Source organism: Hippopotamus amphibius, chromosome 4 (assembly GCF_030028045.1).
Source record: "Hippopotamus amphibius kiboko isolate mHipAmp2 chromosome 4, mHipAmp2.hap2, whole genome shotgun sequence".
Lineage (NCBI taxonomy): Eukaryota > Metazoa > Chordata > Mammalia > Artiodactyla > Hippopotamidae > Hippopotamus > Hippopotamus amphibius.
In genome coordinates, this window is record NC_080189.1 from 65,480,285 (window position 1) to 65,507,865 (window position 27,581).

Consider the following 27,581-nt stretch of genomic DNA (forward strand, 5'->3'; position numbering starts at 1 on the left):
TAATACATGTCAGGGAGTAAATGTAATGATGGAGGTGATGTCCTAATAAAGAACAATAATAACAAAGTGAATATCAATAACACATTTCTTACCTTTTACAATTCATTCTGTCTGTTAGGTGGACAAAGTGAAACCAGCTTAGTATATTGAGTTATCAATTTGCCTTTTTGGTTATAACATACATTACTTTCCAACATAACAAGACATATCTAACTCATTCTTCTGCTTGTTCTTTAATGTTATGGAAGACAATTTGGGAGGTGATTATTTGTGCTACAAAATATTTTTTACCTGACGAGATTAAAATTAACCACTGATGTTTTTAAAATTGCCAGCTCCTCTAGTGTACTTCAAATATACTCGATTTGCACAAACATCCAGGAAGACCATTGCAGTGAGATCTGATTTTTCATTTTATAATACTTAGGCAGAAGTTCCACACACAATTAACTTCATCTTAGACTTTTTTTCACCCTAGCCCAAGCAAATATATTTTTTTATAATACCTGGGATCCAAGTTCCTCCCTAGGTCTATATGAGGAGAAGAAAAATTATTTAAATTGAGGAAAACGAATCAAGAAGCAGTATCATTAAGGGAGTTATTAATCATGCTAAAATAAATATTACCTTTACTGTTTTTACAGCAACTCAGATAGTAATATAATATCATTGAATTCAAATAAGGGTTTGAAGTGACTATACACGCACAATAGAATGTGTTCCATTTGCTGTCTTTTTCCTAGATGTTAATCTCCTTTTCTTTCCCTTTAGAGTAGAACTGGGTAAAAGCTAAAGAGAGGATGTATCATAGCTAATTATATCCACAGAGAAAAAAGTGACATTTGTGGTAAAATATCTGGAGCAATAATCCTCTTCTCAACCTCAGGTGCTGGTTCAGCTGCTGTCCTGCATGACTACCTTGGACCCTGGACAAAGACAACACTGTACGTTTCAAAGTCGAAAGGCCAATTTCTCAGTACCAGCAGGGTCTGTCAGTCTCTTACCCCAGAGAGTATTTTTCTCTACTGAGCAGTGATTGAGTCACAGGAGGAAACAATTCTGCTTGCTGGAAGAAAATAGGATGGAAGGAATCACTACAGTTACCAGATGTTCCAGTGCCCCCGAGGGGGCACCAGAATGTTTCTGCATATGCTGTAAACACCATCAGTCGTCAACCATGGGACCCTGGGGCGTGGGGCTCCTGCCGCTCTGATGTGCAGAGTCACAGGATTCCAGGGCCGGAAGGAACCTCAGAGATGATCTCAACTAGAGGTTTTACACTACGTCTGGGGGAGTTCTATGTTTCCTAAGTGTGACTCAGGGATTCCTGAGGAATAAGGAGGAACTCCCTGAAACAGTAGCAGCACTCTTGGAAAGAACGTAAAAATCTTAAGTCAGGGCTAACAGCAAGACAGGATATTTTATCAAACAAAAATCAGTTGTAAATGTCCAAGGTAATTCCTATGGTTCAAGAAAGGAACTTTGTATCCCCATCCTGGTGGCTCTATGACATCCCTAGAAGGGAGGCCCCTAGAGCTCAGGAGCTTGATTCAGGAACTCTAGGCTACAATAGGCCTCCCGGCTTGGAAGTCTGGAAATTATATTACTAGGACACAGCACTGGGGTGGGAGATGAAGGCTTCTCAAGTCAAGCCAACCAATGCTTACAACTCTTTATATCACTTTCTATGGCAAATGCAAATTAAAAAAAGATAAACACTTAGAAAAATGTTACCTTTGCTTGTTATTTAAAAATTTGTCAATTTTACACATTACCTTGATGATGGTTTCTTATTTTATGTTACCTGTTTTCAAAGTAAAAACTACCCTGTGATTGTGCAAAGATCCTCTCCACAGCCACCATCAGGAAGGAAGGAAGGAAGGGAGGGAGGGAGGGAGGGAGGGAGGGAGGGAAGGAAGGAAGGAGCAGCTATTTCTGTGTTTGTAAATGGAACCAGCTATGATGCGAGAAGACATGAGATTTTAATGTAAGGAAAACCCTATCTCCAGGGTCAAACAGACATCCATAAAAGCAGGATAAATAATCTTTCTTACCATCACTGTTGATGCACACAACCTCTTGAACTTGAGTGCCTGGACCGCACTCCTTTTCATTATCTGGTTCACAGTCTCCAAGCCTCACTGCTTTCCAGTCATAACAGGATGGCTCTTCACAGGGAATGGCTTCCAGTAAGTGAGGGCAGTTCCCAGCGCCCCCAGAGCCTCCAGTGGGCTCATTGGTAATACGCCGCTTCCTCAGTTTGAAACCTGAATTGTTGCAGAAGGAAAATATTTATTGTTACCACCATGGGGTGAATGTTTCAGAAGGCTGAATGAAACCCCAAGTGAAAGCTGGATGAGGGTAGACGGTAGAATTCATATCTGCTTTAATCACTAGCGTATGTACAAACTCTAATATGAATTCATTAGTAATTTATTAAATGAATAAATGAATGAATGAACAGAATGGCCAAAGAGGAACTTTTGGTGTTAGCTTATTATAGTAAAAATAAAGCAAGAAAGGGCTGGAGAGTGAGAAAGAGAGAGAAAGGAGATTTTTTGGTTGATTTGGAAAGTCTGTAGGTATAAAATATTCAAAGGCATCATAAAATCTCAAGCTATTCAGAAATATTCATGAACAGATAAAAGTACTATTCCTTTGAATTCCTCAACAGGATCACGTGGTTAAATTTGAAAAGGAACCTCTGAGAAGTTGGATAGTTTCAGGAAATTGACTCTTGAAGCCTTAGTTGATTTCAGAGTTCCCAGTAATTTGAATCAGGGATATAAACCATCTGGGCTCTAACAAGGAATACTCAAAGTCCTGCTCTGTGCTTTAATAACACCTAAGTGTTGCCCTTTCTGACAATGTATAACAAAATTAATGTCTGTCTATTGCTATGTGAACATATTAGAATCACTAGAAAACCGTCCTTTGAAACAAAATAGAAAAATGTTTTCAATTCCTAGATCCATGTGAAAATTACCATGTCTACCATGTAGTAAACAACTGCATTTATTCTACTTCTTTTAGATATATTATTTCCATCATAAAACAGTATTAATTATTTGTTTACCTCAAAAGTAATAAGGAGTTCTGTTTATTAGGCGCTAGCTATGGGGTCAGACAATGAAATAAGCGCTTTATGTTTAACTCATTGAATCTTTAAAGAAAACTTGGGTGCCAGATTGTATTATATCCCTTTTATAGATAAGGGGACAAAGATTTAAACAAGTTAAATAATTTATCTAAACAATAGAGGACAGATTCAGTTTTCTAACCCAGATCAGTCTGACACCACAGCTCATCTTAACCGCTGCACCAAGTGCCTCAGATGTTCTCCATCTGTTATCTAAATTAACAAGCATTTTGCCTACGTCCTGCAGTTTTCATCTTCTGGGTATCATCACCAGAGTAAGTTTATACTTCTTTTGTGATCAATACGCTTTAGCCATTCTGGAAAATGTTGCAAATGAATGATCACAGGAACACAGAGCAGCATTTATTAATAATTCATGGTTTGACCCAATTGATGGGAGTTTTAAGTATGCCATTTTAAAATTACATACCTTTTTTGCCTTGCTGGTCATTACAGTTTTCATAAGTACAAGGTCCCCAAGCTGTCCAAGGTGAAACCTCACATTCAATAGGACAGGGAATGTGGCACAGCTGTGTTGTATTAGGGATAGAGTCAGTGCATGATTTCAAGTCCACTGGTTTTGAGGCTGTTTGGAGAAAAATAGAGGTTCCTTAAGAATTAAACAGATTGTTGGGACTTCCCTGGTGGCGCAGTGGTTAAGAATCTGCCTGCCAATGCAGGGGACATGGGTCCCTGGTCTGGGGAGATCCCACATGCTGCGGGGCAACTAAGCCCGCGTGCCACAGCTACTGAAGCCCACGTGCCTAGAGCCCGTGCTCCACAACAAGAAGCCACTGCAATGAGAAGCCCACACACCACAATGAAAAATAGTCCCCGCTTGCTTCATCTAGAGAAAGCCTGCACGCAGCCATGAAGACCCAATACAGCCAATAAATTAACAACAAAAAAAGAATTAAACAGATTGTTAATGGTCAATAATATGATTTTTCTCTGTGTATGGAGAAGGAACATGCTTAAAGAAGTACCACCAAGACATTGCTCCAGTGCTTCTCAGTTCCATCCTGCAAATAAAAGGAGAAAGGGAGGGAGAGGGTGGGGAGAAGCCGTGTAGTATAGTCAAAGGAAACTGGGCTAGAAGTCTTGCAGACTGTTTGATCCCCAGCGTCACCACTAATTAGTCATGCAATTAACAATGCCGAGTCTAACTTTCCTAGTCAGTAGAATAATCCTTACGGTTAATTTCACTTCTACAATTTTATCGTTAGATTCTAAAAAAGTAGAATTTATTTTAGAGGACCGCAGAGAGTAGGAGGAGAACTACAGCTTTAATATGCAAAAAATCTCTGCTGAGTGGCTTCTGACAGAGCAGTCCCCCTTCCCTTTTGGTCACAGAAAGGTAACTGATGGATATGATGAAGGGAGAACTCAGGCCACCAAATGGGGCATCTCTATCTCCAGCCGCATGACTCACCAGATACTTTCCAGATCTTTAAAAAATACATTATCTGCATATGTGATCCAAAGCTCAGAACTGCTAAGGGCACCAATTTATAATTGTCCATGTATGTTCATGGGTTGACCAACGAACTGTGGATAAATACTGCTAGCTCTTCCTTCTCTTCTCCTTTGATGACTGCAGTTTGGCTATTCTATACAGCACATACATTTGACAGTTCATGGACAGGATGTGTCCATAGTTCTGGTTAAAAATGACTAAGTGAGAAAGATACTTGAAACTATAGGACATCAAAAAAAATCACGTTTACTACTGTCATAAACATTTTAAGAAGTAAATGTCTTGGACACACATTTCCTTTGATTAAAGCTAGCTTCTTGTTATCCTCTGATACTTTGAAATGCCCATGTGTGTAGCAAAAAGCCTGAAGAGGTCTTAGTGAATTCTCATTCTCTTTATGTAAAGGACTATCAAATTCCAGTTGCATGGTATTGCATATAGACACTCATAGAGAAAATAAAATATTTTAAACTATATTATTCTAACTCTTAAATAAAAGTACTAAATACACCTGCCTGTAGCTTAAACACTAAAGAAAACTGTAGGTACTTATAATATCTCTCAACTTTCTGCACACATAAACACACACAATCATAAATGCTACATAAAGGCTAGTGTATTAAGTCCTCTTTCTGTCACAGCTTTTCAGTTTTGAAAACTATTCTACAGATTTAAAAATTTTTTCCCCCGGGAGTATTTAACTTATTTCCCTCTCCTCCCACTCACCATCCCCCACCTCCCATACACATACACACAGAAGTGAAAAGAAATGACTAGGTTTCCCTAATTTGCTTAGCATAAGCACCATGAGCATTCTCACTTAAGTTTATCAGAATTGTTGCTGATTTGTATCACAACATTAGCCAAAGCCAAAAATGATTAATTGGATTGCTTTCCAACATTGAAAGTACGTGGCACACTAATGACAGAAAACACGGAAATAAACGCTTCTTTCCTCTGAATATAAAATGACATCAATGATACATATCTCACATAAAATGATTTGTTTTTAATATTCTTACAGGCATTAAGAGTCTTGTGATGGTTAATTTCCTGTATCAACTTGCCAAGGCTAAGGAATGCCCGCATAGCTGGTAAAGCATTGTTTCTGGAAGAGACTAGCATTTGAATCAGTAGGCTAAGTAAAGAAGAGTGACCTCACCACTGTGGGTGGAGCATCATCCAATCCATTGAGGCCTGAGGAGAACAAAAAGGCGAAGGAAAGGTGAATTCTTTCTCTTCCTGAGTTGGGATATCCATCTTCTCCTGCCCTTGGACATCAGAGTTCCTGGTTCTGGGAACCAGAAATTATACCAGTGGCCCCATTCCCAGGATCCTGGGAGCCAGTTCCTATAATGTATCTATATATATCCTATTGGTTTTGTTTCTCCAGAGAACCTTGACTAATATAAGTCTACAATATTCAGAAAACTCCCATAACTGCAAAGTAACATAAGTAATTCTTCACTTGTGGAATGCTTCAGACCATCATTTAAATTACTGGTTATATGTTTAATTACCTGCGAAGTCTCCATTTTTTTCCCTTTCAACTGACTAAAAGTAACTCTAGGCTTTAGTGTTATTATCTAGTTTTGGAAATTATAGTTACTATAAAGGGAAGTCTACTGAGCATGCCATTGTGAGAACTATTATTAGAACCTGAAGAAATTAATTTTATATATACGGTTGAAAACCATAGGAGGAAAACAAGGTTTTTATTAAGGAAACAGGTAAAAACATTAATTCCTGGCCAGTTTTCTAAAGCTTAATTTTAGCTCTTGGCATATTTTGAATAAATCAAATATGATAATCAGCCACAAATTCTTCTTGAGCAACTAAAAGAGAAACGTGGTGAATAAAGGCTTAAGGAAATATGGCTTGAAGCAAAATACTCTTAAGATCTGCTAAGATGGTCAAATCAATGCTGCGAATACAGTTCTTGACAAAGAGTGCCACCTAAAAACTGGCCCTTGCCATCTGCCTCTACAAGGATTAAATCACAAGCTGCTGTGACTGCAGACCTTCAACACCCCCTGAAAGGAGGCACTCTGTCCCCTGGGAAAACCTGGCAGAACAGGCCTTCAGATAGTTGCACATTTTCAGGAGAAGATGTTATGAGCCCAGTTCTTGCATCTCCTCCTATCCAGAAAATCATTAAAATCCTTCCTGGTGACGTCTGCTCCTCAGGACTAGCAGCAACCTGCAGCAAAACTGCGTGCCTGGTGCATGTGCTTCCCCTTCACCAAAATCACGTTAATACTGACCTCGCCCCCTATCTCTCTGGAGCAGTTTCTCAGAGCTATCCGAAATGCTATCTCTTGGGCCACAGTCCTCATTTTGCCCCAAAGAAAACTTAATTCACAACTCTCACATTGTGCATTTTTTTCAGTTGACAATAGCCTCAAGTTTACAGATAACTTTCTCTCTTTCTCTCTTTCATTAATCAAAGAAACACAGAAGAAGAATATGTATTTGTGCATGATTCTATTTCTTTGGGGATTTTCATTATATGTTTTCTTATCCAGTATACGATGATTTATTTTTTTTTGCATTTTCAATTTTTTATTTTAAAAAATACACTGTAAATAAATGTTCCCAGCTAGTTTTACAAATATGAATCACACAATTATTGATCTAACGGGTGGGGTTCTGTCCTAGACCCTCCCTGGGCATACATAGAGTTGGACCACTTCGAGCCTCATGCCATAGCACAGATTGACCAGTGGAGGTGACCAGGACCCACACAGCCAGAAAAAGTAAGAGAGGGCCTTGGGTAGTGAGAGCACAGGTTCAGCAGAGTCATCTCTATGCCTGTAAACAGTGTATGCTGGTTAATGTAAATCACACATACCAGCTGAACTCCTCAAAAGCGGTCTTTTTTTTTTCTCCAATTGCCCAAGATTTATTTGGAATCAGTGTGATTCATAATGAAGGAAAGAACAGACCCAGAAGATCTTACTGGGTTCTAATTTAATCTGTGGGATACAATTCCTATAGTTTTATATTACATAATGTAATGTTTACTGCTGATCCCTTACTCTCAAATATTGAGAACTGAATCTTCTAGAATGGCTCAATCATTATTCTTATATAACTTTACTAGAAATTGTAAAGAAACTGTTCATCCAGTACAAGTTCCAAAGAAGTATATATTAGATTTTTTTTTCAGTCTTATTGTTGATCTCTTGAAAATAAAGGAGACATTTTATTGTTCTCAAATGACTTAAAGGGTTTTCAATCATATGTACTTTGTAAGCTTCACAAGGTCATAAAAGAATGTCTGAACTTTTCTGGACTTAATAAAACAAACAAAAAAATGAGACGGGTACATTTTTGTAGGTCTGAAATATTTTTGTATTGGTATATTTAGAGTACTACAATAGAAAAAAATATATTATAGGAGGTAAACTTAAATCATTTGTCTCCAGTAATGTGGCTAACGAGGCATTCTGAAAATATACTCACTGTATAATCCCTAAGAACAGTGAATATGTAACTTTTCAAAATAAATGTTCTATTCTGAGATAATTGTAGATTGACATGAAATTGTAACATCACAGAGATCCTACATATCCTTCACCCAGTTTCCCCCAATAGTCAGATCTCACACACCTATAGTATAATACCACAAACAGAATATTGACATTGATACAGCCAGGGTACATGTACTGGGTTTAATAGTGCCCCCTTCTCCCTCAAATTCATGTCTACTAGAAACTCAGAACATGAGCTTATTTGGATATTGGGTCATTGCAAATATAATTAGCAAATGAGGTCCTACTGGATTCAAGTGAGTCCTAAATCCAGTGACTGGTGTCCTTAAGGGAAGGCCATGTGAAGACACATAGAAAAGAAGACACTGCAATAATGGACAAAGATGGAGTGATGCAGCTACAAGGACTGCCTGCAGCCACGTTGTTCCTAATCTTAGAGGGAAACAGTCTTTCACCGTTAAGCATCATGTTAGCTGTAGGTTTTTGTAGATGACCTTTACCAAGTTGAGGATGTTTCTCTCCATTCCTATTTTATTGAGTTTTTATTAAGGATGGGTGGTGAATTTTGTCAAATGCTTTTCCCCCATTGCTTGATATTATCATGGGATTTTTTTTCTTTAGCATGTTATTATTGTGGATTATATTAATTGATTTTTCAATATTGAATCAGCCATGCATCCGTAAATAAACTATACTGGGTCCTAGTCTTCAATTCTTATAATGTATTACTGAATTCTATCTGTTAATATTTTACTAAGGATTTTTGTATCTCTATTTAGGAGAGATTTTGGTCTGTAGTTTTCTTTTTGTTCTACTATCTTGGTCTTTTTTCCCTCTTTTCCTATTTTCTGGATAGAAATGATCTGTTTCACACTGAATAGAGTTATAGTAGTTTATAGGGTTTTTATTTTTATTTTTTAAATTCCTACTACTTAGTCTAAGTTGTCAAATACCTAGGTATAAAGTTGTTTGTGGTATTTCTCTGCCATCCTTTCGCTGTCTGCAAGGTCAATAGGGATAGTTTCTGTTTTATTCCTGATGGTGGTGGTTTGTCTTCTCTCCTTTTATTTTAGCAGTCTTGCTAGAGTTTTCAATGTTAATAGTCTATTCAAAGAACCAGCTCTTTATTTCACTGATTTTCTCTATTGTTTTTGTTTTCAATTTCATTGATTTCTGTTCTTATTTTTATTATTTCCTTTCTTTTGCTGGCTTTCATTTTATTTTGCTTTTTTCTTCATTCTTGAAGTGGGAGTTCAGATCATTGATTTGTGTCTTATCCTCTTCTAATGTAAGCATTCAGTGTTATAAATTTCTTTCTCAGCACTGTTTAGCTTTGTCTCACAGATTTTTATATGTCATATTTTCATTTAATTCAGTTCAAAGTATTTTGATTTTCTTTGAGAATTCCTCTTTCACACATGGTTTGTTTAGAAATGAGTTATTTAGCTTCCAAGTGTTTGGAGACTGTTATCTTTCTGTGATAGAATCCTAATTTGGTTCCAATTGTGCTCACAGAACATGCTTGTGTATGATTTAAATTCTTTGAAATTTGTTGAGGCTTATTTTATGGCTCAGGGTACGGTCTATCACAGTATATGTTTCGTAGGCACTTGAAAGTAAGATGTATTCTGCTGGTGGTGAAATGCTTCACAACTGCCTAATAGATTCTGTTGGTTGATGATGTTGAGTTCTTCTGCATCCTTGCTGATTTTTGTGCTGGCAGTAGAATGTTGTCATCTCCAACTTTAATTGTGGATTTGTGTATTTCTCCTTTCAGTTCTATCAGTTTTTGTTCACATATTTTGCAGTTTTTGTTCACAATTAAGATTTCTTTGTCTTCTTGGTGGATTGACCCTTTTATCATTATATAATGTCCTTCTCTGTTTCTGTAATTTTCTTTGCTCTGATGTTTAATTTATCTGATATTAATATAGCCACTTCTGCTTTTCTTTGAATAACATTTTCATTAGTTATTGTTTTTCATTATTTACTTTCAACCTATGATATTGCTATATTTAAAGTAAGTTTCTTTTTGAATGTGTGTAATTGGCTTATATTTCTTAATCCACTCTACCAACTTGTGTCTCTTCTCCTTACAAGTCTAATTTTTTATAGATACAGAAAATATTTAAATTTTCATATTGTGTTAGAAGCAAATTATAACACTGCCTGAAAAAGCATCTGTTAGGGGCCTTTTAAAATCTGCTCTCAGTGGTGTTTCTGGGTGGATGTCTTTTCTCACTCCAAGTCTGAGATACGGGAGGCAAAAGGAAAACAAAGGGAACTCAGCATCTCGTCATTTCTTGAGTCTCAAAATCTCTAGCTTGTCTGCCTCCTCCAATTTTCAGGATCATTATACGGTCTGTTCATTGCATGATGTTCAGGATTTTTTTTTTAATTTAGTGAGAGAATGAGGAAAAATTACATCTTTTCTATCTTCCTAGAAGCAGAAGTCTGTATGTTATTTAAAGACATAAAACCTTTCAATTTTATAACTGGGATCACAAGAAAGGAAAACCCTCAAATAATTCCCCAAATCCACAGCATGAATCTGGTATGGTACCAGAGTCCTAAAGCTGGCCTCTCCCTTAGGGCATTACTGATCCCAGGTCACAGAACTTGCATATCCAGAGTTCTTTAATTATCAGGGACAAAGGAAGGCATTTTCAGACAGAAAATGAGAGTTTAACTATAATAGACCATCATTAAGGACATTTCTAAAGGATTTATTTCTCATACAAAGGAAAGTGAACAGAGAAGCAGGGTCTAAGATACCATATGGAATGGTGGCCAAAGAAAATATTTAATGTGAGTAAAAGTAAACATTGACTGTAAAAGCATAATTATGATGATTAAAAGGGGGAGTGTGGTAGGTGGAATAATGGTCCCCCGAAGATCCCATGGCTTAATCCTTCAAATGTGTGAATATGCTATCTTAATGGGAAAAAGGACTTTGCAGATGTGATTCAGGGTGCAAACCCTGAGATGCGGAAACTATCCTGGATTATGAAAATTGGCCTAATCTAACCACTTGAATCCTAAAAAGCAGCTGGTCAGAAAGATGAGATGGAAGAAGAAGGAGGAGATATTCAAAGCATGAGAGGTACCTGATTTGCCATTTCTGGCTTTGGGGAAAAAGGGGTAATGGCTGAGGAGTGTGGCCTCTAGAAGCTGGGGACAGTCCCCAATGAGCAAGGAAATGGAGATCTTAGCTCTCCAACTGCAAGAAACTGAATTCTGCCAAGGACCTGAATGAGCAAGGAAACAGATGCTTCTCTAGAGCCTCTAGAAGGGAATGCAGCTCCGCTAAGCCCCGAGACCTATGTCAGACTTATGACCTACAGAAGTATAAGTAAAGTGTTAAGTTTGTGGTAATTTATTATGGTAATGATAGAAAACTAATACAGACAGCTATAAATAGCAATCTAGAACTAAAATACAGGACTACATAATATGTAATTTGGTGAAAGGTAATCAGAGGTAAAATAGTTTAAAGCCCTTAACAAAGTAAATATATTAATTATAGATTGTATTCATTTGGATCTGGACCTTAATACTTTAAGGTAACCTCTTTATATAAATAAGATAAGAATGTATAACTTCAAAACCAAGGGAAACATTGTAACAATAACAAAACTGTTGCATTAAATTCAAAGGAAGGCAAGAAAGAAGAAACAAAGAAACAGAAAAAATGGAACAAAGAGAATAAAATGGAAGAAATGAATGCAGAGTATAAACCACTAAAAGTCACAGATGATCAGGCTTAATAGAAACATAAAATCTGAAATGACATTTTATATTCACTAGTTTATCAAAAAACTTAGATGTTTGACAATACTAAGTGCTGGAGAAGATTTGAAGCAGCCATAACAGTTAAATACTGCTGGTAGAAATCTAAGTCGTTTTAACCATTTTGGAAAATAATCTGGAATTTTCTAGTATGTTTGAAGACAGCCATACTCCCAGGTATATACTTTGGAAAAAGCTATCAGACATAAGATTTTTACCTCAGGAGACATTTACAAGAATTGTCACTGTAGCATTGTTTATAACTGCAAATATCTAGGAATAATTCATGTGTCCAACAAAAAGGGAATGGGTATTAAATTATGGTGTCAATACAATGCTATACCGTGATGGAAATAAACTATATACTACAATTACTGGTATGATGAAAGCCACAAATACATCAAAGAGTGAAAAAAGCAAGCCAAAGAAGAATAGATACTGAATGATACTATTCATATAAAGTTTTATAAAGCAAGCATTATCATCATGTTTTGGGATGAACATAAGTCTGGAAAAGAGGAGAGTGACTACCATTGTCTGGGAACTGGCCCGATCTTTTCAGCTAGGCTATGATGGATTAAGACAAAAAGTAAGACTACTTCATTCATCTAAGTAAAAACAAGGTCACTGTGGGAACCACCAAAATATCAAATATTCTCATCTCCCAGCTAATATGAGTGAGCTCTGCTTCTTCATCAATTACAGTGTTAGCCTCCCTCTAGTTTTTCCTACTTCCAAATAAGGTTTATTAAGATACCCAGTTGTAGAATTACCCTTGCTTCCTTATAGCATTCAATCCACAGCAAAGCCCACTTATTTAAATCCCCCTTAAACACTTACTTAACCTGAAGCCCAAATCCCAATATAAGTGCTTTGTGACACTAGTACTGAGATGCCCCTGGTTGCTCAGAGTGTGGGCTCTCCCTTGCTGCAAAAAGTAATAAACCCAACTTGTTCAAACACAGCTGTGCACCTGGTGGTCTTTGGCTGAAGAGCACGGACATATCAAATATATAAAGAAAAGCAAGGATTGTTAAACATAAAATTTAGAATAGGACTCCCATATCCTGTAGGTGGAGTGGATGTGAGTTATTTAATAACAGGTGCTTACTGGCATTTACAACGAGCTAGGCAATATTATGGTGCTCCAAGTACTTAACTAATATTAATTCATATAATTCTTGCAAAAGCCCATAGGATAGGTATTTCAGCTATCCCCACTTGGGGTGGTGGCAGTGAATAATTATTCCCAAATGGGGAAACTGAATAAGGAAAGGTTAAGGAACTTTCCCAAAGTCACATACTAGGAAATAATATGTTTTGGATTCACATCCAGGCAGTTTGGTTCCATAATCTTCAGTGTGTACTTCTAAGTACTACTCCACGTGACCTTGGAAGAAGAAGTGAGGGAGTTTCAATAATATGTAATAATATGTAATGACACACACACATGCAAATACATTTGAAGTAGGTCATAACGTATTAAAGTCCAGTTAATGGGGATTATTAATATTGTGTATATACATCATAATAGTAACATGAGGCTATCAAGATAATCCAACATCAGCCCTGGTGGTCAATCATTGAAAATTATTCTGACTTTCGTACATCAGTTGGGAATGGGACTAAATTTTCATTCTACGACGTATCAAGAACTGGCTGTCCAATTAAATTACTATTAAAATGGGATGTTCTGCACCTATACTGTTAATAATAACAGTAAATACTTATACTGAATTTACTTAATAAATTCCTTTAGTCCTCACAGCAATCTCATGAAGTAGGTACAAAAGTAGGAATTCCAAATTTGAAGATGAGGAAACTGAGGCACAGAGAGATTAAGTAACTTGCCTAGGGTTGCACAAGTGATCAGAGGCAGCTGGTATGTGACTTCAGACACCATGCTCTTACCCACTCTGTTGTATACTATGATATGACCGTTAGTAGAAGCCACGTTCTTTCCCCATTTTTTATCCCAACTCCAAGAAGTCAATAACACAAAGGGTGGCTTGACTAGAAGACATACACATTTTTTAAACTGCCTATTTGATTACTGTTGTGGGGGTGACAGAAGAAAGTGGGAGTGATAATCACCTGGCAAACAAGTCCTCAGTAATTTAATAAGAAACATTTTAGATTCTCATCCATTTCTAATACTAAATTTTTAAAACTAAATAATTTTTGCTCTAATGCCTAAAAAATACAGATGTATATTTTAAATTTTTTTTATCATGAAAATATTTATTTGGATTCTTAAGACATTTTAAATGACAGATCTCACACCCAGCCTACTTCAGATCTATGTGTACAACAATACGCCCTTTCTGAGTCATTCAAAAGATATATTAGGGTTCAAAGGCTGAGAAAAATGCAAGAAGTTTAATACTTCATTCACCCATTTAGCAAAACGGCTGAGCATTTTAGGCAAAGTCTCCTGATATTGTATGTACTTTCCATTGTCATCTTTGAAAATCTTTTTCTTGAAATAGCATTGCTTCCTCAAACAAGCTTATCTGATTGCTAATTCACAATTACAAGGAAATTCTCTTGGATGTAAGTCTTAGTTTCTGTATAGGAACTGACCAAATACTATTATAAAATATAAAGGTGCCTGATAACAAAGGAGATTCCAAAGACCTATAATTAAAATCAGTTACAAATGGCTTTCCTTTCCTTTGTTCTTATGTTGTTCAATGTGTTAAAATAAATATTAGATGCCTACTCTGTGCAAAGCCCTGCCACTGTGTTAGGAACCTTACGCTCAAGGGTGCTATAGGGTCAATGGCAGTGGCAATGATGATTTGTTTGTTTTTCTTAATTATTATAAGTATGTGACAGTAATTTAGGGTATATTTAACCAAAGTAGTTTTAATTCCATGAAGGTTCTATTGATGGTTTACTCAACACCCACTTAACAGCTAGATGTAAGAATTGATGTCAAGCAAATAAAGAAAGGCTTTATTCTGAAAATTAAATTCTACATGTATCAGCGACTGCTTAAAGCTTTTTGAAGATGTTCTGGTACTAAACTTTATTCACAGAAATTTCTTTTATCTTTCAACGGCTGATATAGTTAATGGGGACACAAGCCTATTTTCTTTTTAATGATAGAGGGCATTGTTTTTTAAGATAATACACTTACTCTTTAATCAATTTTGAAAACATATTTAAAACGATGGTTGAGAATTATCTCTAGGTATTTAACGTGCTTTGAAGCTCACTGCCAGTCCTTTTTGGCTATGATTAATTCATTATAGAGCTATTGTTTTGGATTAATCACTTCTTATACTAACACAAGATACAAAGTTTATGTAGGAAGCATATGTGATAGTCTTGAGTTCATTTTCTACACCATAATTAATGTTTTCAGTATCTAATGGACCCATCACAGCGTCTGTGCAGCTCATGAATTGATGGCCATAACATTCATCCCCAGGCCATCCTCTTTGACCACAGCTCTCCTTCTTTTTGTGTTTGCTTGTGCCTGCTGTTTGGATAACCTCTTGAAATGCGTTGAGGTCACAAATCAAAACATTTGAGGTCACAAAACATTTTTTGATATTTTTCTTTATCCTTATATGAGACAATTTCACAGCTAAGCTGTTTGAATGGTCCCTGTGTTTGAAACTGTGGTATATTTACATTTTTCTGATTTTTTTGTTTGCTTATTCTTTGGCGGTTAAAGTCCAGGCTTGCTCTATCTTGGTTTTAATACTCAAGCGAAAGCTGCACTGGATGCATTTCATAAATTTAGATAAGGTTCTCCCCAAATACCCCAGTGAAGGATATTTAGGCCCAGATAAGAATAAGAGAGGAGCATTCCTTGTTCTTTTTTTCTCAGCTATATATTCTAGTTTTAACTTTGCAATTATGGGTGTTGAGGAGGCCGATGGTGGGGAAGGAGCTAGCCCACGAATACTAACAGTGCTGCAAACGTGACAGACTGGGCAGACTGCTAAGAAAGCCATCTTCCCTCTACAAAGGACTCTACCCACCCTGCAGCCTGTTTGCTGTCTGAGCGCTGCCTGTCAGCAGAGTTAGGAGGGCACAAAGTGATGGGCCTGATACTTTTTTTGCCTCCAGCCTTCATTCTGCCATGCTGATGCCAGGAAGAGGACTGTCAGGTCCCTTCCTACTTCTGTCAGGAATTCTACTCAATCTCACAGGTGCCTTTGTTCCTTCAATCTTATATCAATATCACCTTAGCAAACAGAAACTCCTTTAATGGTCTAGCCTCTAGATGGGTTCTCTCCTGGTTTCGAGGACTGATGCAGGTTTTTCTCTATTTGTATATTCATTTAGGTCATTTTAGGGAATTGTGGAGAGAGGTCCATATGCCTACGCTCACAATGCCATTCTGCCTAGAAAACAACTATCCTTGTGTCTTGACTCAAATAAAACACAACTGTGCTATCTTTTTAAGTATTTATAGGGACAAACGTATGTCAGGTAATTTCTCTCAGTGACCCTGATGCCTGCAAAACAAGAACATTTAAAAATACATGGGACTGTCCAAAATATATATCTTCATAGCAATGTCAATCATGTTAGAATTTAAATTTCACAAACTATCAACAGCTTGATGAGGACATTGCTCTCCTACTACAGAGATGTACCATCTGTTGTAACATTGCAAATATGGAGGAGTTTTTTTTCTTTTTTCTTTTCTTTCCTTTTTTTAAATGGAACACGCTGTAAAATAATCTATATAAAACTCACACTGAAATCTTCCAACAACAAACTATTATTGACTCAAATTTCCACTTACAATGTCCCTAACTTGAAAAATAACATTAATAAATATTGTAAATTAAAACAGGCAGTTTGGAGCCTGTATGTAACCTAAAATGCAATGACAGAGAACCTCAGCAGTTAGAATTTCAAAGAATTGCAACTTTTGTTTTAAAGAGAGTTATTTAAAAAAACCCTGAAATATCTAATCAAACATGGCCTGCAACCAGCTCCAGAGCCTTGCTGAGCTCCTGCAAATATAACTATTCTGATGACTAAGTGTATTAGTCTGCTAGGACTGCTATAACAAGATACCACAGACCAGGTGGCTTTAACAACAGAAGTGTAGTTGCTCACAGTTCTGGAGACTGGAAGTCCCAGATCAAGGTGCTGGCAGGGTTGGTTTCTGTGAGACCCCTCTTCTGGCTGCCTTCTCACTGTCCTCATGCAATCTTTTCTCTGTGCACTCATCACTGGTGTCTTCCTCTTCTTGCAAGGACACCAGTCCTATTGCATTAGGGCCCCACCCTTTTGATCTCATTTAACCTTAATTACATCTTTAAAGACCCTGTCTCCAAAAAAAGTCACATTGGGGGTTAGGGCTTTACCAAATGAATTTGGGGGGAACACAGTTCAGTCCATAATACCAAGCTTGATGGGACACTGAAGAAAATAATTTGTAATAATAACTTAAGCATAGTCACATTCACTGGCATATTTTATCAACTTTTCCCTGTTCTTCCGGAGGGAAAAAAAAAATCTATGCTAAACTTGTACTCACTAAGTTTCTCCATAGCAGGCTGCTGCCACTATTATTCTCTAACTATGCTTTACTTAGAAGCAAACAGACGTAAATACCTTTAATATGAGATTTTCTCTTTTTCCTGAAATCTTCCCTACTTTTCTCAAAATCTCCATTTATAGAACTCCAAGTGCAGAGTCCCATTTGCTGATCACTGCATAGACAGAGGATGAACTTGCCAAAAGGCTTAGAGAAGTTTCATGGCTTTTCCTTCTCATGTCTTGGTGTTAAAAAATAAAATACAACCCGGAACACTGAGTCAAAGGCCAAAAGCGTGATCTGTGGGCAGCCTTGAACTGTGACCTCAAAACCACTTACCATCTACAAACAAACCACTGCCATAACGAATTACTTGGATCCAGGCCCACTCTGATTTTCTGACCCACCCAGTTATTTTAAAATATCTCAGATCTGATTCTTATTCTAATTAATTCTCTCTACTTAACTCTTTGTAATTATTCCTAAATTCCCCCCTTACACTTTGTCAAGATCAATATTTGTGAATATTTACTTAAGTAATTCACTCAACAAACATCTACTGAGCACCTACTATGTACCAGGCACATACTGGTACACAGAGATGCTCAGGAATTAGTAGAGAACAAAACAGATAAACGTGTCAGCTTTCTTGCAGCAGGTATATTCACTGAGCAGAATGGGGCAACCTAAAAGTAATAAGAAGCTTAATAACCTACTAACTGGTATAGTGTGGTGTAAGGCACAAAAGGCCTATGAAAAAAGAAAAAGGATCAGAGGAAGGGGTCTGAGAATGCGTGAGGCAGAGGTGGGCAATTTAAAGTAGGGTGATCACATCTAGCCTCTTCAAGAAAGAGACATTTGAGACAAGGCTAGAAGGATGGGATGGAGTTAGCCAAGCACGTGTCTGCGGGAAGAACATTCCAGGCAGAGGATGTGGTCCAGGAACTGCAAAGGAAGCCCAGGAGATTGGAAAAAAAGGAGCAGGAGGAAGAGGTGTGGGAGATGAGATCAGAAGACAAGGGGCAGAAGAGGAAGATGGGCTTTTACTTGGAGTGAACTGCAGCACGGAGTTAGAGCTTTGAGCAGAGGAGTGACGCAGCCTGACTATGATTTTAAATGACTGCTCTGCTGCTGTGCCGAGAATGGATGGTGGTGGGACTAGGGCCACCTGTCAGGATGCTATTCCAATAACACAGGCAAAAGACAGTGTTTCAGACCAGGGTGATAGTAGAGGTGAATTGGCCAGATAAATATTGAAGGTAGAGCTGGAAGAATTTCCTGAGGAAATGATTTTGAGAATGAAGGAGAAAGAAATCAAGAATGACTTCAAAGGTGTTGGTCCAAGCAACTAATATCTAACTTTTGGTTGTTATTGCATCATTTCTCCTTGTTCTTGACCTTTTAGACTGTGGTCTTTTCACATTGCCTTTCAGAAGATCAGGATCCTGTGCTCCATACAACATGCTAATTGACAGGAATCCCAATTCTTCCTCCCTGTACCTCTATGCTCTGTACACTCTACCTCCAATTAATCCACCCATTCCTGCAGCTGCCAGCTGACTTGGCAGGTCTGGACTAAACTGCTGGGTTTGACATTTAAACAAAGTTTCCAAGGTGTCTTTATTAGGCTATCACATGAGGGCTACTAATGTTCAGCCCATTCATGGTAAGACATATGAAATCCAAGTTAAGACTTCTTGAAAAGAAAATAGCACTAAAGTTTCTGGCATTAAACTCTAGTATGTGTCTCTAAAAAACCAAGCAAAAGGCCAAACGTGGCTGAGTCACAACATCACTTGTTGGAAAATGTCATTATGTAGCATTAGAGCTTTTTGGAACATGCAAAGATTTCTGGGTCCAGGGAGTAGACTCACGATTTTCAGGATCCATGCTTAACCTTACAACAGTGACTTTTCAATTTTCAGTGCATGCAACAATTACTGGAAGGTGGGAGTGAAGAGAGGGGTTGTTTTAAAGAAGCAGACTTCTGGGTACCATGCCCAGATATTCGGATGTACTACATTTGGATTAAAACCTAAGAATAACTTCAGAATATGGATTTTTAACAAGCACCTCAGCTGATTCTGATGCAAATAATGCATCAGAAAAAGACTACTGTTTGAGAAACACAGCCAAGCAGGATAGAGTTGGAGTTAACTACACGATGTCGTGTTGCTGTTGCAATAAATGCTTATCTTTTAGAGAATGTCATTCATATTCCAGAATAGAGATGCGTGCACTCTTAAAGAACTGCTTGCTATTGTCTTTGGCCATAAGAATGTTAAGAATTATTTCTTCAGTGGTATATTTTTTTCTATTGGTGATGTATTTCTTCCTGTACATTTTTCTAAGCCTAAATTCACATTTTAATTTACGGTAGAATGTAAACTGAGTTTGAATACTTTTCTCAAGCTTACACTATATTCTTTTAAATAAAACTGCTTGGAAAATGATACTAGAGATCGAAAACATCTGCCATTGTGGATCTCAAACCTCACTAGGAAATGCTTCTGGAGCTTTGATACTGGTTATCTCCCTGACTCACTTTTGTGTGCTGATAAAACTGCATCTTAGGGAAAATGGATAAAATTGTGGGAGAAAGGGGGAGATCCCTAAAGCAGATTGGTTTATATATTTTGGATATTAACTCCTTATCATATATGTGGTTTGCAAATATTTTCTCCCTTTCCATAGGTTGCCTTTTCATTTTGTTAATACTTTCCTTAGCTGGGCAGGAGCTTTTTAGTTTGATGTAGCGCCACTACATCAATGTTTATTTTTGCTTTTGTTGCCTTTGCTTTTACTGCCAAATCTAAAAATCATTGCCAAGGCCAGTGTCAAGGAGCTTACCCCTTAAGTTTTCTTCTAGGCATTTAAATGGTGTCAGGTCTTACATTCAAATTGTCAATCAATTTTGAGCTGAGTTTTTATTAATTATTAATGAACCTCTCTTACATTTATCTCACAGATTTTAACTTTTTAATCTCAGCTTTATTTCTTTCACATTTATGTTTTTCCTGACTTCCAGCCTACTGTAATAATCAAAATTGTATTATCTTTCTTATTTTCATTTTTTATTTTAATGGTATTGTGAGTATCATATTATTACCTCATTACTTTTTCTCTAAATCTTTTTTTTTGCAATTTAAAAACTCTCCTAATCTCTCCTATTATTATTATTTTTAAATTCTCTGTTCTCATATAGTTCAGATTTTTTTCCTCTGGAAGCAAAAATGAAAGAGCCTGCAGCAATGTTTGTGGAGTGGGGAATTCTCCTTTTACTCTGCTGACCTGATTAACCCCAAAGCATCTCTGAGTATTTTCAAGTATCGCTTAAAAAATGGAATGGTCTTGGTTTTTAATATTACACATCATTCAAAGTTTACAGGAAGAGCTATATGCTTTAAAATCCATTAAATCTGACACAAGGAATCACTGAATGTGGAGAAAAAAAGAAAACGTCAGCATTACAGCCTGAACAAGGAGGGACTGCAGGCATTTGGGTGGGGAGAGGCTTTAAGCTTCTGGCTTCACTTTGATGAAGGACCAGGTGGCAAACAACCTGAAAAGAACTCTTGAGAGGATATTTAGAAGTGGATCCAAAACTAGGGATCTTGCCTCAAAAGTATTTTGCTAAGCTCTTATGTTCTGTCAAGATGATTTCTGTCTCCAGTCTTGATGAATTCATCAAAGAACCCTCCTAGCTGCGGCATTTCTCAGCTCCATCCTCAAGTTAGAGAAAAGTTTGTAAAGCGACTCAGCAGGATTTAAGTTGGAAGGCCATGTTCATGTGTAAAGACACATATTAGACCAGCGGGAACCAAATAAATCTGAGATACTACAGATATGAGAAGGAAAGCTGGTGTTTCCTCAAGACGATGGGTTTTGGTTCTGCTGGATAAAGCTTTCTGGAACTGAAGAAATGGTGGAGGCTTCTGAGATCCTTTATTTGTCAGCCAAAAGGAAATTAAAATGTTATTCTGGGGGAAGGTAGAGAACTGGGACCTGAAGGTCTGGCCCAAGTCTAAGGTCTAAGTTGACAATTTTTTTTTCAGCAAAAACACTGCTTCATTGTCTCTGATGAGATTTCAACCCTCATTTGTTATTTTTATTCACATGTATATATTGTATAATTTTTCCTCTGGGTGCTTTGAGAATTTTCTCTTTATCTTCAGTCTTTAGAAATTTGAGCTTAATGTATTTTTGCTGTTTTCATCTTTATATTTATTCTGCTTGGGTTTTGCTAAGCTTATTAGATATGAAAGTTGATGGTTTCTTTTTCAATAAATTTGAGACTATTCTGGCCTTTATTTCTTCAAATATCTTTTTTTATCAGATCACTCTCTTCCCTATAGTATCATTAATACACAGATACCTTGATATTATTTCACCAGTCACTGAGTCTCTCTTCACTTTTCTTCCCCTCTATCTTCTTTCTCCCTGTTCTTCAGATCTGATCATTTCTATTGATCTGCCTTCAAGATCAATAACCCTTTCTTCTACCCAGATTCAATAATTTCTATTGATTTGTCTTCAAGATCACTTAACCTTTCTTTTGCTAGCACCAAGAATTAAGCACACTGAATTTTTTATTGCATATCTGTTATATTTTTGAATTTTCATATTCTTATAAACATCTATTTTTCTCTTTATACTCCCATCTGTTCATTCTCCAAGACAATATTTTCCTTTAAACCTTTGAAAACATGTATAATAATAGTTACTTAAAGTGCCTGTCTGCTAATTATAATATCTGGGTCCTCTCAAAGTATATTTCTATTGACGGCTTTTTTCTATTTAACATATCTCTTTAATTTTGCACATGGAGTAACTTTTTTTTTTCCCATTTTTTTGGCCACAATGTGCAGCTTGCAGGATTTTAGTTCCCTGACCAGGGATGGAACCCAGTGCCCCAGCAGTGAGAGCACTGAGTCCTAATCACTGGACTGCCAGGGAATTCCCTGGAGTAACTTTTTATTGTACTTTCTAGACTTTGCGAATGATATGTTGTAGACAGTCTGGATTATGTCATCTTCCTTTATGATTTTGTTCTGTCAAACAGCTAAATCACTCGTAGATCCTTTTGATCTTTTCAAGCTTGATTTCATTTGGATTAAGGCTTTTCTTGTTCAGATCTGAACTTGGCTGTGACAGGGTGTTCCCTACTGCTAAACCATAAGGACTGAGGTGTTCAGCAAGTATTCTCATCCTTGCAGGTCTGGAACTTTGACATCTCCCAGCACTGCACCACCTATTCTATCACCGCTCAGCACTCAGCCTTGCAGCACAGGTTTTCTGCTAGACTTCACAGAGTCTCAATCTGCACACGTGCAGCCCAGCCCTGGGTCAAGGCCCCATGATGTATCCCCACATAGACTCCTGGACTCCATTCCACTCCCTTCAATGCAAATGCCCTTTCTCTGTACCCTGCCCTGAAATTTCTAGTCATTTCAACATCCTGGAACTCAGATTTCTAATTCTTTAGTTCAGCAAGACCTGATGCTATGCTTATCTTCATTTTTCTTACTCTGTGGTTAGGAAAGACCCTCCAGTAGAAGACTGTGGTGATCAATCACCTCAAAACTGTGGTCACTGTTTTCTGCTGCTTGCTGTTTAATGCCTAAAAGTAGTTGCTTTGTAATTTTTGTCCAGTTTTATAATTATTCTTATCAAGAGGTTTCCAGTTATTCAATTATAGCTGGAAACAGAAGCCTAACATTATGTTTGCTTTCCTGATGACTTAAAATATTTACTTATGATGTTCTGTGATATATTTCTGAATACACATATCTTAGAACTTTTATCTGTCTGGCTAACAGAAGAAGAAATTTTGCCAAAGTAGTGATTAGTTGGAAATCATATACATCAACCTTTGGAGGTCATTACTAAGTCCATTTATTCGTTTACTCAATACACATTTACTGAACAACCACTATGTGTTGTCCATTCTGTCAGTGATTCCCCTCTCCCCACAAGTAGCTTAAAAGGATTTATTTTAACATATGTACTAAATAGATCATGGAGCTTGTACTATTCAGTTATATTGTACTCTGATGTTGTTTTAAAACTTTATTTATTCTGCCATTACAAGAGTTTGTGGAGGGGAGACAGGCATACTTGAGTGTTATGATGGGAGATGCCAAACAGAAGATTAATATGTGATTTTTGTCTCTTAGATGAGAATTTTGGGCTAGATATATAAATTTGGGAAGCCAAATAATACCCTGGAGATTCAAAAACTATCACTGCCCAGTCACTCTGACATCACCCTATTTTGGGATCCTCTGTATAGCACTTATTGCTGATAATTTCTTGTTTATTTTATCTCTTTGCTTTTAGTTGTCTCTTTCCATTAAAATATAAACTCTGTAACAGCAAGAATCTTGTCTGTGCTTCTTACTTCTCTATTTTAACCATTTAGAATACTGCCTAGACATAGAAGGCACTTAGTACATATTGGTTTAATAAACGAAAGACTAATTTCCTGACATAGTAAACAGAAACATGGACATTATCATATATGTACAGTTTTACTGTCATTAAATAGGAATAACCTTGTTATAAACCATTGACTCGGAGACCTAATTACTTGTTTACAAGAAAGGAACATATTTTAAAACAAACGTCACTTAGAGGGGAGGTAACTTTTTCTGAACATCAAATAGACTTAAGATTAATAACCTTAACTCCATGGCATAGTGGTTAAGAGCATAGGTTCAGAAGGCAGATTTTTTGATTCACAATCTGGATTATGATATTTACTAGCTATACACCTTGGTAAATTTATTTAATTTCTCTGTATCTCAATATTATATAACAATAGTACTGCATAGGCTTTTAGTGAATGCCTAATTAACCACCAAATGTAAAGCAGTCAGCGTCTCACACATAGTAAGCATGTATCTATCATCTTCTCAGTTCTCCTCCTCCTCATCATCATTATTACTTCCCGTTAACTCATTTAGGCCCATAGATTCACACTTGCAAATCATTTTATCCTGAAGAAGATACCAGAAATTTAAACTGCTTCTTCTAAGAGATGGCACTAATGTTGAAGCTCGGTCTCCCTTGCACCTATGTCATATTTTTGCTATGGGTTATGTGCTGGAATAGACTTAAGGACCTTTGATATTCCTTTATCTGTGTCTAAACCTTTTCTCTGTCCTACATCTAGTTGGGTCTGAACTCATCTCATTGTTCGAAGTGGGATCATATTTTATTCAAGCTCATGTCTTTGTCAAGCCTTTCGATTTTCTTTTAAGGATGCTAATGCTGTTCTCACCTAGATGATGGCTGGAAAATGTGTCTCTTCATTTAAGTCCAACTAAACAGAAAGCGGAATAACAGTACTCCAGATTTCTGTGTCAGGGGATGTAAGGGAACTCTGCCTCTCAAAATCTAGCAAAGCTCTGAGGGGGGTTGCCTGAGGGAATAGCTGTACATCCATTCATTTAGATATTCTGAACTCTATCCCTGGGTTATCCTGCTTAGCAGAGACCTATGAATCTGTACCGTATCACATTAATCCCTACTGATTTGCCTTTCCTGAGTTACACTTTCATATTTATGTCAGTGGCCTACATTGAGGAAAACTGCTTAAAGAAAAAGCTTCCTTATAAAATTCATTGTGGTGTTTACACTAAAGATGTTAATGAGGTTGCAATGCAATACAGCTACAGTGCTCTCTTTATGAAGCCCTACTGGTGAATTTTCTTCCTGACCCTAAAACCAGAAATTGTGCTTTTCCTTTATAACTGGTTTCTATTGTCTAATGGATGTTGTGAATTTCATAACTAACATAGTATTCCTCTTTGCATTGGCTATTACAAGCCTAGAGCTAAAACTATTGGTCCCACTTCAAGAAATTCACAGGATTTTATGGTACACATATTGTACATCATCATATTCATCATTGGTTTGAGATCTTCTTTCCACCACCATTTTTCCTTTGTCCCACATTCCTCACCCGTGTATCCTTAAAATGACTGTATCTCCCTTTATTTTATATATTTACATAAAATGAAGTAGGGCACAGGCAAGTATTTAAAATCACACAATTGAATAAAGAAGATTTCTAACTTTTCATAGAATAAAAGCTGCTTGATAAATTCAAGTCACTCTCAAGCCATCAATATGTTATCTTCCCATCTACTATGGGCAAATCTACGTATTTTTACAGAAGACAATCATTACCCTCTCTAAAGCACATTGCATGCAGCACAAATGCATATTGTTCACGTGGAAACAATGACTACAATTCATAGCCAGTAGCTGCAGGCTTGATTCTCACAGTGGAAAGTCTGGAACAGAGAGTAGTTCACACTAGGTGACTTGACACAATACAGTAAAGATACATTTCCAGGTGATGTATAGTAAATTGCCACTCATCAACAGCTCTTGACCTACAAAACTAACAATTTCATACGATTCAACACAATATTGGTTCAAATGCCCATGGGCAAGACCTCATTTTGACCTTATAGAACCATCTCAGGGAATGAATCTCTTGATTGTGTTGAGCCTTAAAAGGGAATTAAATTATCCTTAATTTTCTTTCAATTTTCTGCTATAAGAAGCAGATCTCCGCAGCATTTTGTTTAATTTTGCACCATAAGTATCATCAGATAATTTAACATAAATCAACTACTTTCAATGATTTTGATAAAGTTGTGGAAGGCTACTGTACCCAGTTTTTTTATTCTGAAGCAAATTCACAGGGTAGAGGAGTAGGACTAGATAGAATTTAGACTTGGAGTCAAAAAACTGGCCTGAGTCTGTCCTCTGTCACTTACTGTTTTGGTATGTCTGTGAAAATTTAGTCATGCATTAATGGGAAAACACTATCACAATATGTTAGTTTCTTTGCTTATTCCTTTACTATGAATTTTTGAAAGACAGTGAGAAATGGATCAACAGCTTTCTTAGTGAAAAACATGACCTTTTATTTTCAAAGTACTTCTGGAAATTCCTAATGGAGTAGGAAGTTAATTGATCCAAGCCTTTTTAACCAGACCTAGCTGAGGACATGGAAAACATTAAGACTCTTTTGCAATTTCTTGCATCTATTTATTAATATTATTTGGACCAAAAAAGTTAAGATCTCCCCGACATAATGCTGTCTAACCAATGTGGCTTTAGATGCCCAGGAATCCTGTGTAACGTAAGAGACAGATGGACCAGTGTGGCACAGAGTGAGCAATGATGAAAGTGTGCTTTTAGAGCAACCAAACAATCCCAGGGTTACTGCAAGCATTTCCTTCAAAGTCCTTTGGCAACAGGGTGCTGCTTAAACTTCTCAAGGAATCAGTGAAACAAAGTAAAGGAAGCTGTAATTATTCTGTCTCCCATAAATACAGAAGTAAAATTAGTTCTATTTCTTTTTACTGTGAAATAATATGAAGGAAGTCTACTTTTTCCAAGAAAGGAGCAATTTCATGTATAATGTAAGTACACGAAAGGATTCTGAGACATACTGAAAAGGGACTCCATGAATTATACATCCTCCGTTATGTTTCTCAACTAGCAAGGCCAATATACAATTATGCCTTTATTACATGCAAAATGCTTGGAGTAAAACTATCATTTAAAAAATTCCTCTCTTTTTCTCAATTTGAGCAGAAAAGTAAACACATAAACAAAAGCAGTTAATACTCATTTGGCATATAATAAGCACAAGGCCTTATGCTAGGATGTGTTTTACATATGTTATCTCATTAAGCCTTTGCAGAGGAAAGGAAAACAAACGAGGAAAAGAATGAAGTTAGTGAGACATACAGATTAATCCAAAATGAAAGACTATAAATTAGATGTCTAGGAAGTCAACATCCTCTCATTGAAGAGCTTCTTAACCTCTCTTAAAGATATTTCTAAATGACACAATTCGCAAACTACCCAGAGCTCTGGTAAGAATAATAGACAAATTAAAATTTAGGAGGGACGAAATGCCATTCCCTTCTTAGAAGCTTAAAATCTTGGGGAGTTGGCATAATATACATGAGGCAATTGTAAAAGCATAGAATTTTATGTAATCAAATAGTAACTTGTGTAATATAGTATAAGAAGGGCATACGCTTTGGATAAAGAAAGATGACTGAAATCTTAACAGTGTGGAAAAGATGATTTGAAGGGAGATATATATGGATAGTTGTGACAAGGGTTGAAGGCATTCAA

General features: G+C 36.8%; 1 protein-coding gene across 1 annotated transcript in view; it reads right to left on the reverse strand.

Moving 5' to 3' along the window:
* The window catches only part of THSD7A (thrombospondin type 1 domain containing 7A), a 423,961-nt gene that overhangs the window by 162,477 nt on the left and 233,903 nt on the right, over nucleotides 1–27,581 (reverse strand). Inside the window, exons 5-6 of the mRNA XM_057732183.1 lie at nucleotides 3,570–3,725; nucleotides 2,055–2,267 (exon numbers count right to left, since the gene is read on the reverse strand). Coding sequence (XP_057588166.1) covers nucleotides 2,055–2,267; nucleotides 3,570–3,725 — 369 coding nt within the window. The remainder of the gene's footprint in view (nucleotides 1–2,054; nucleotides 2,268–3,569; nucleotides 3,726–27,581) is intronic.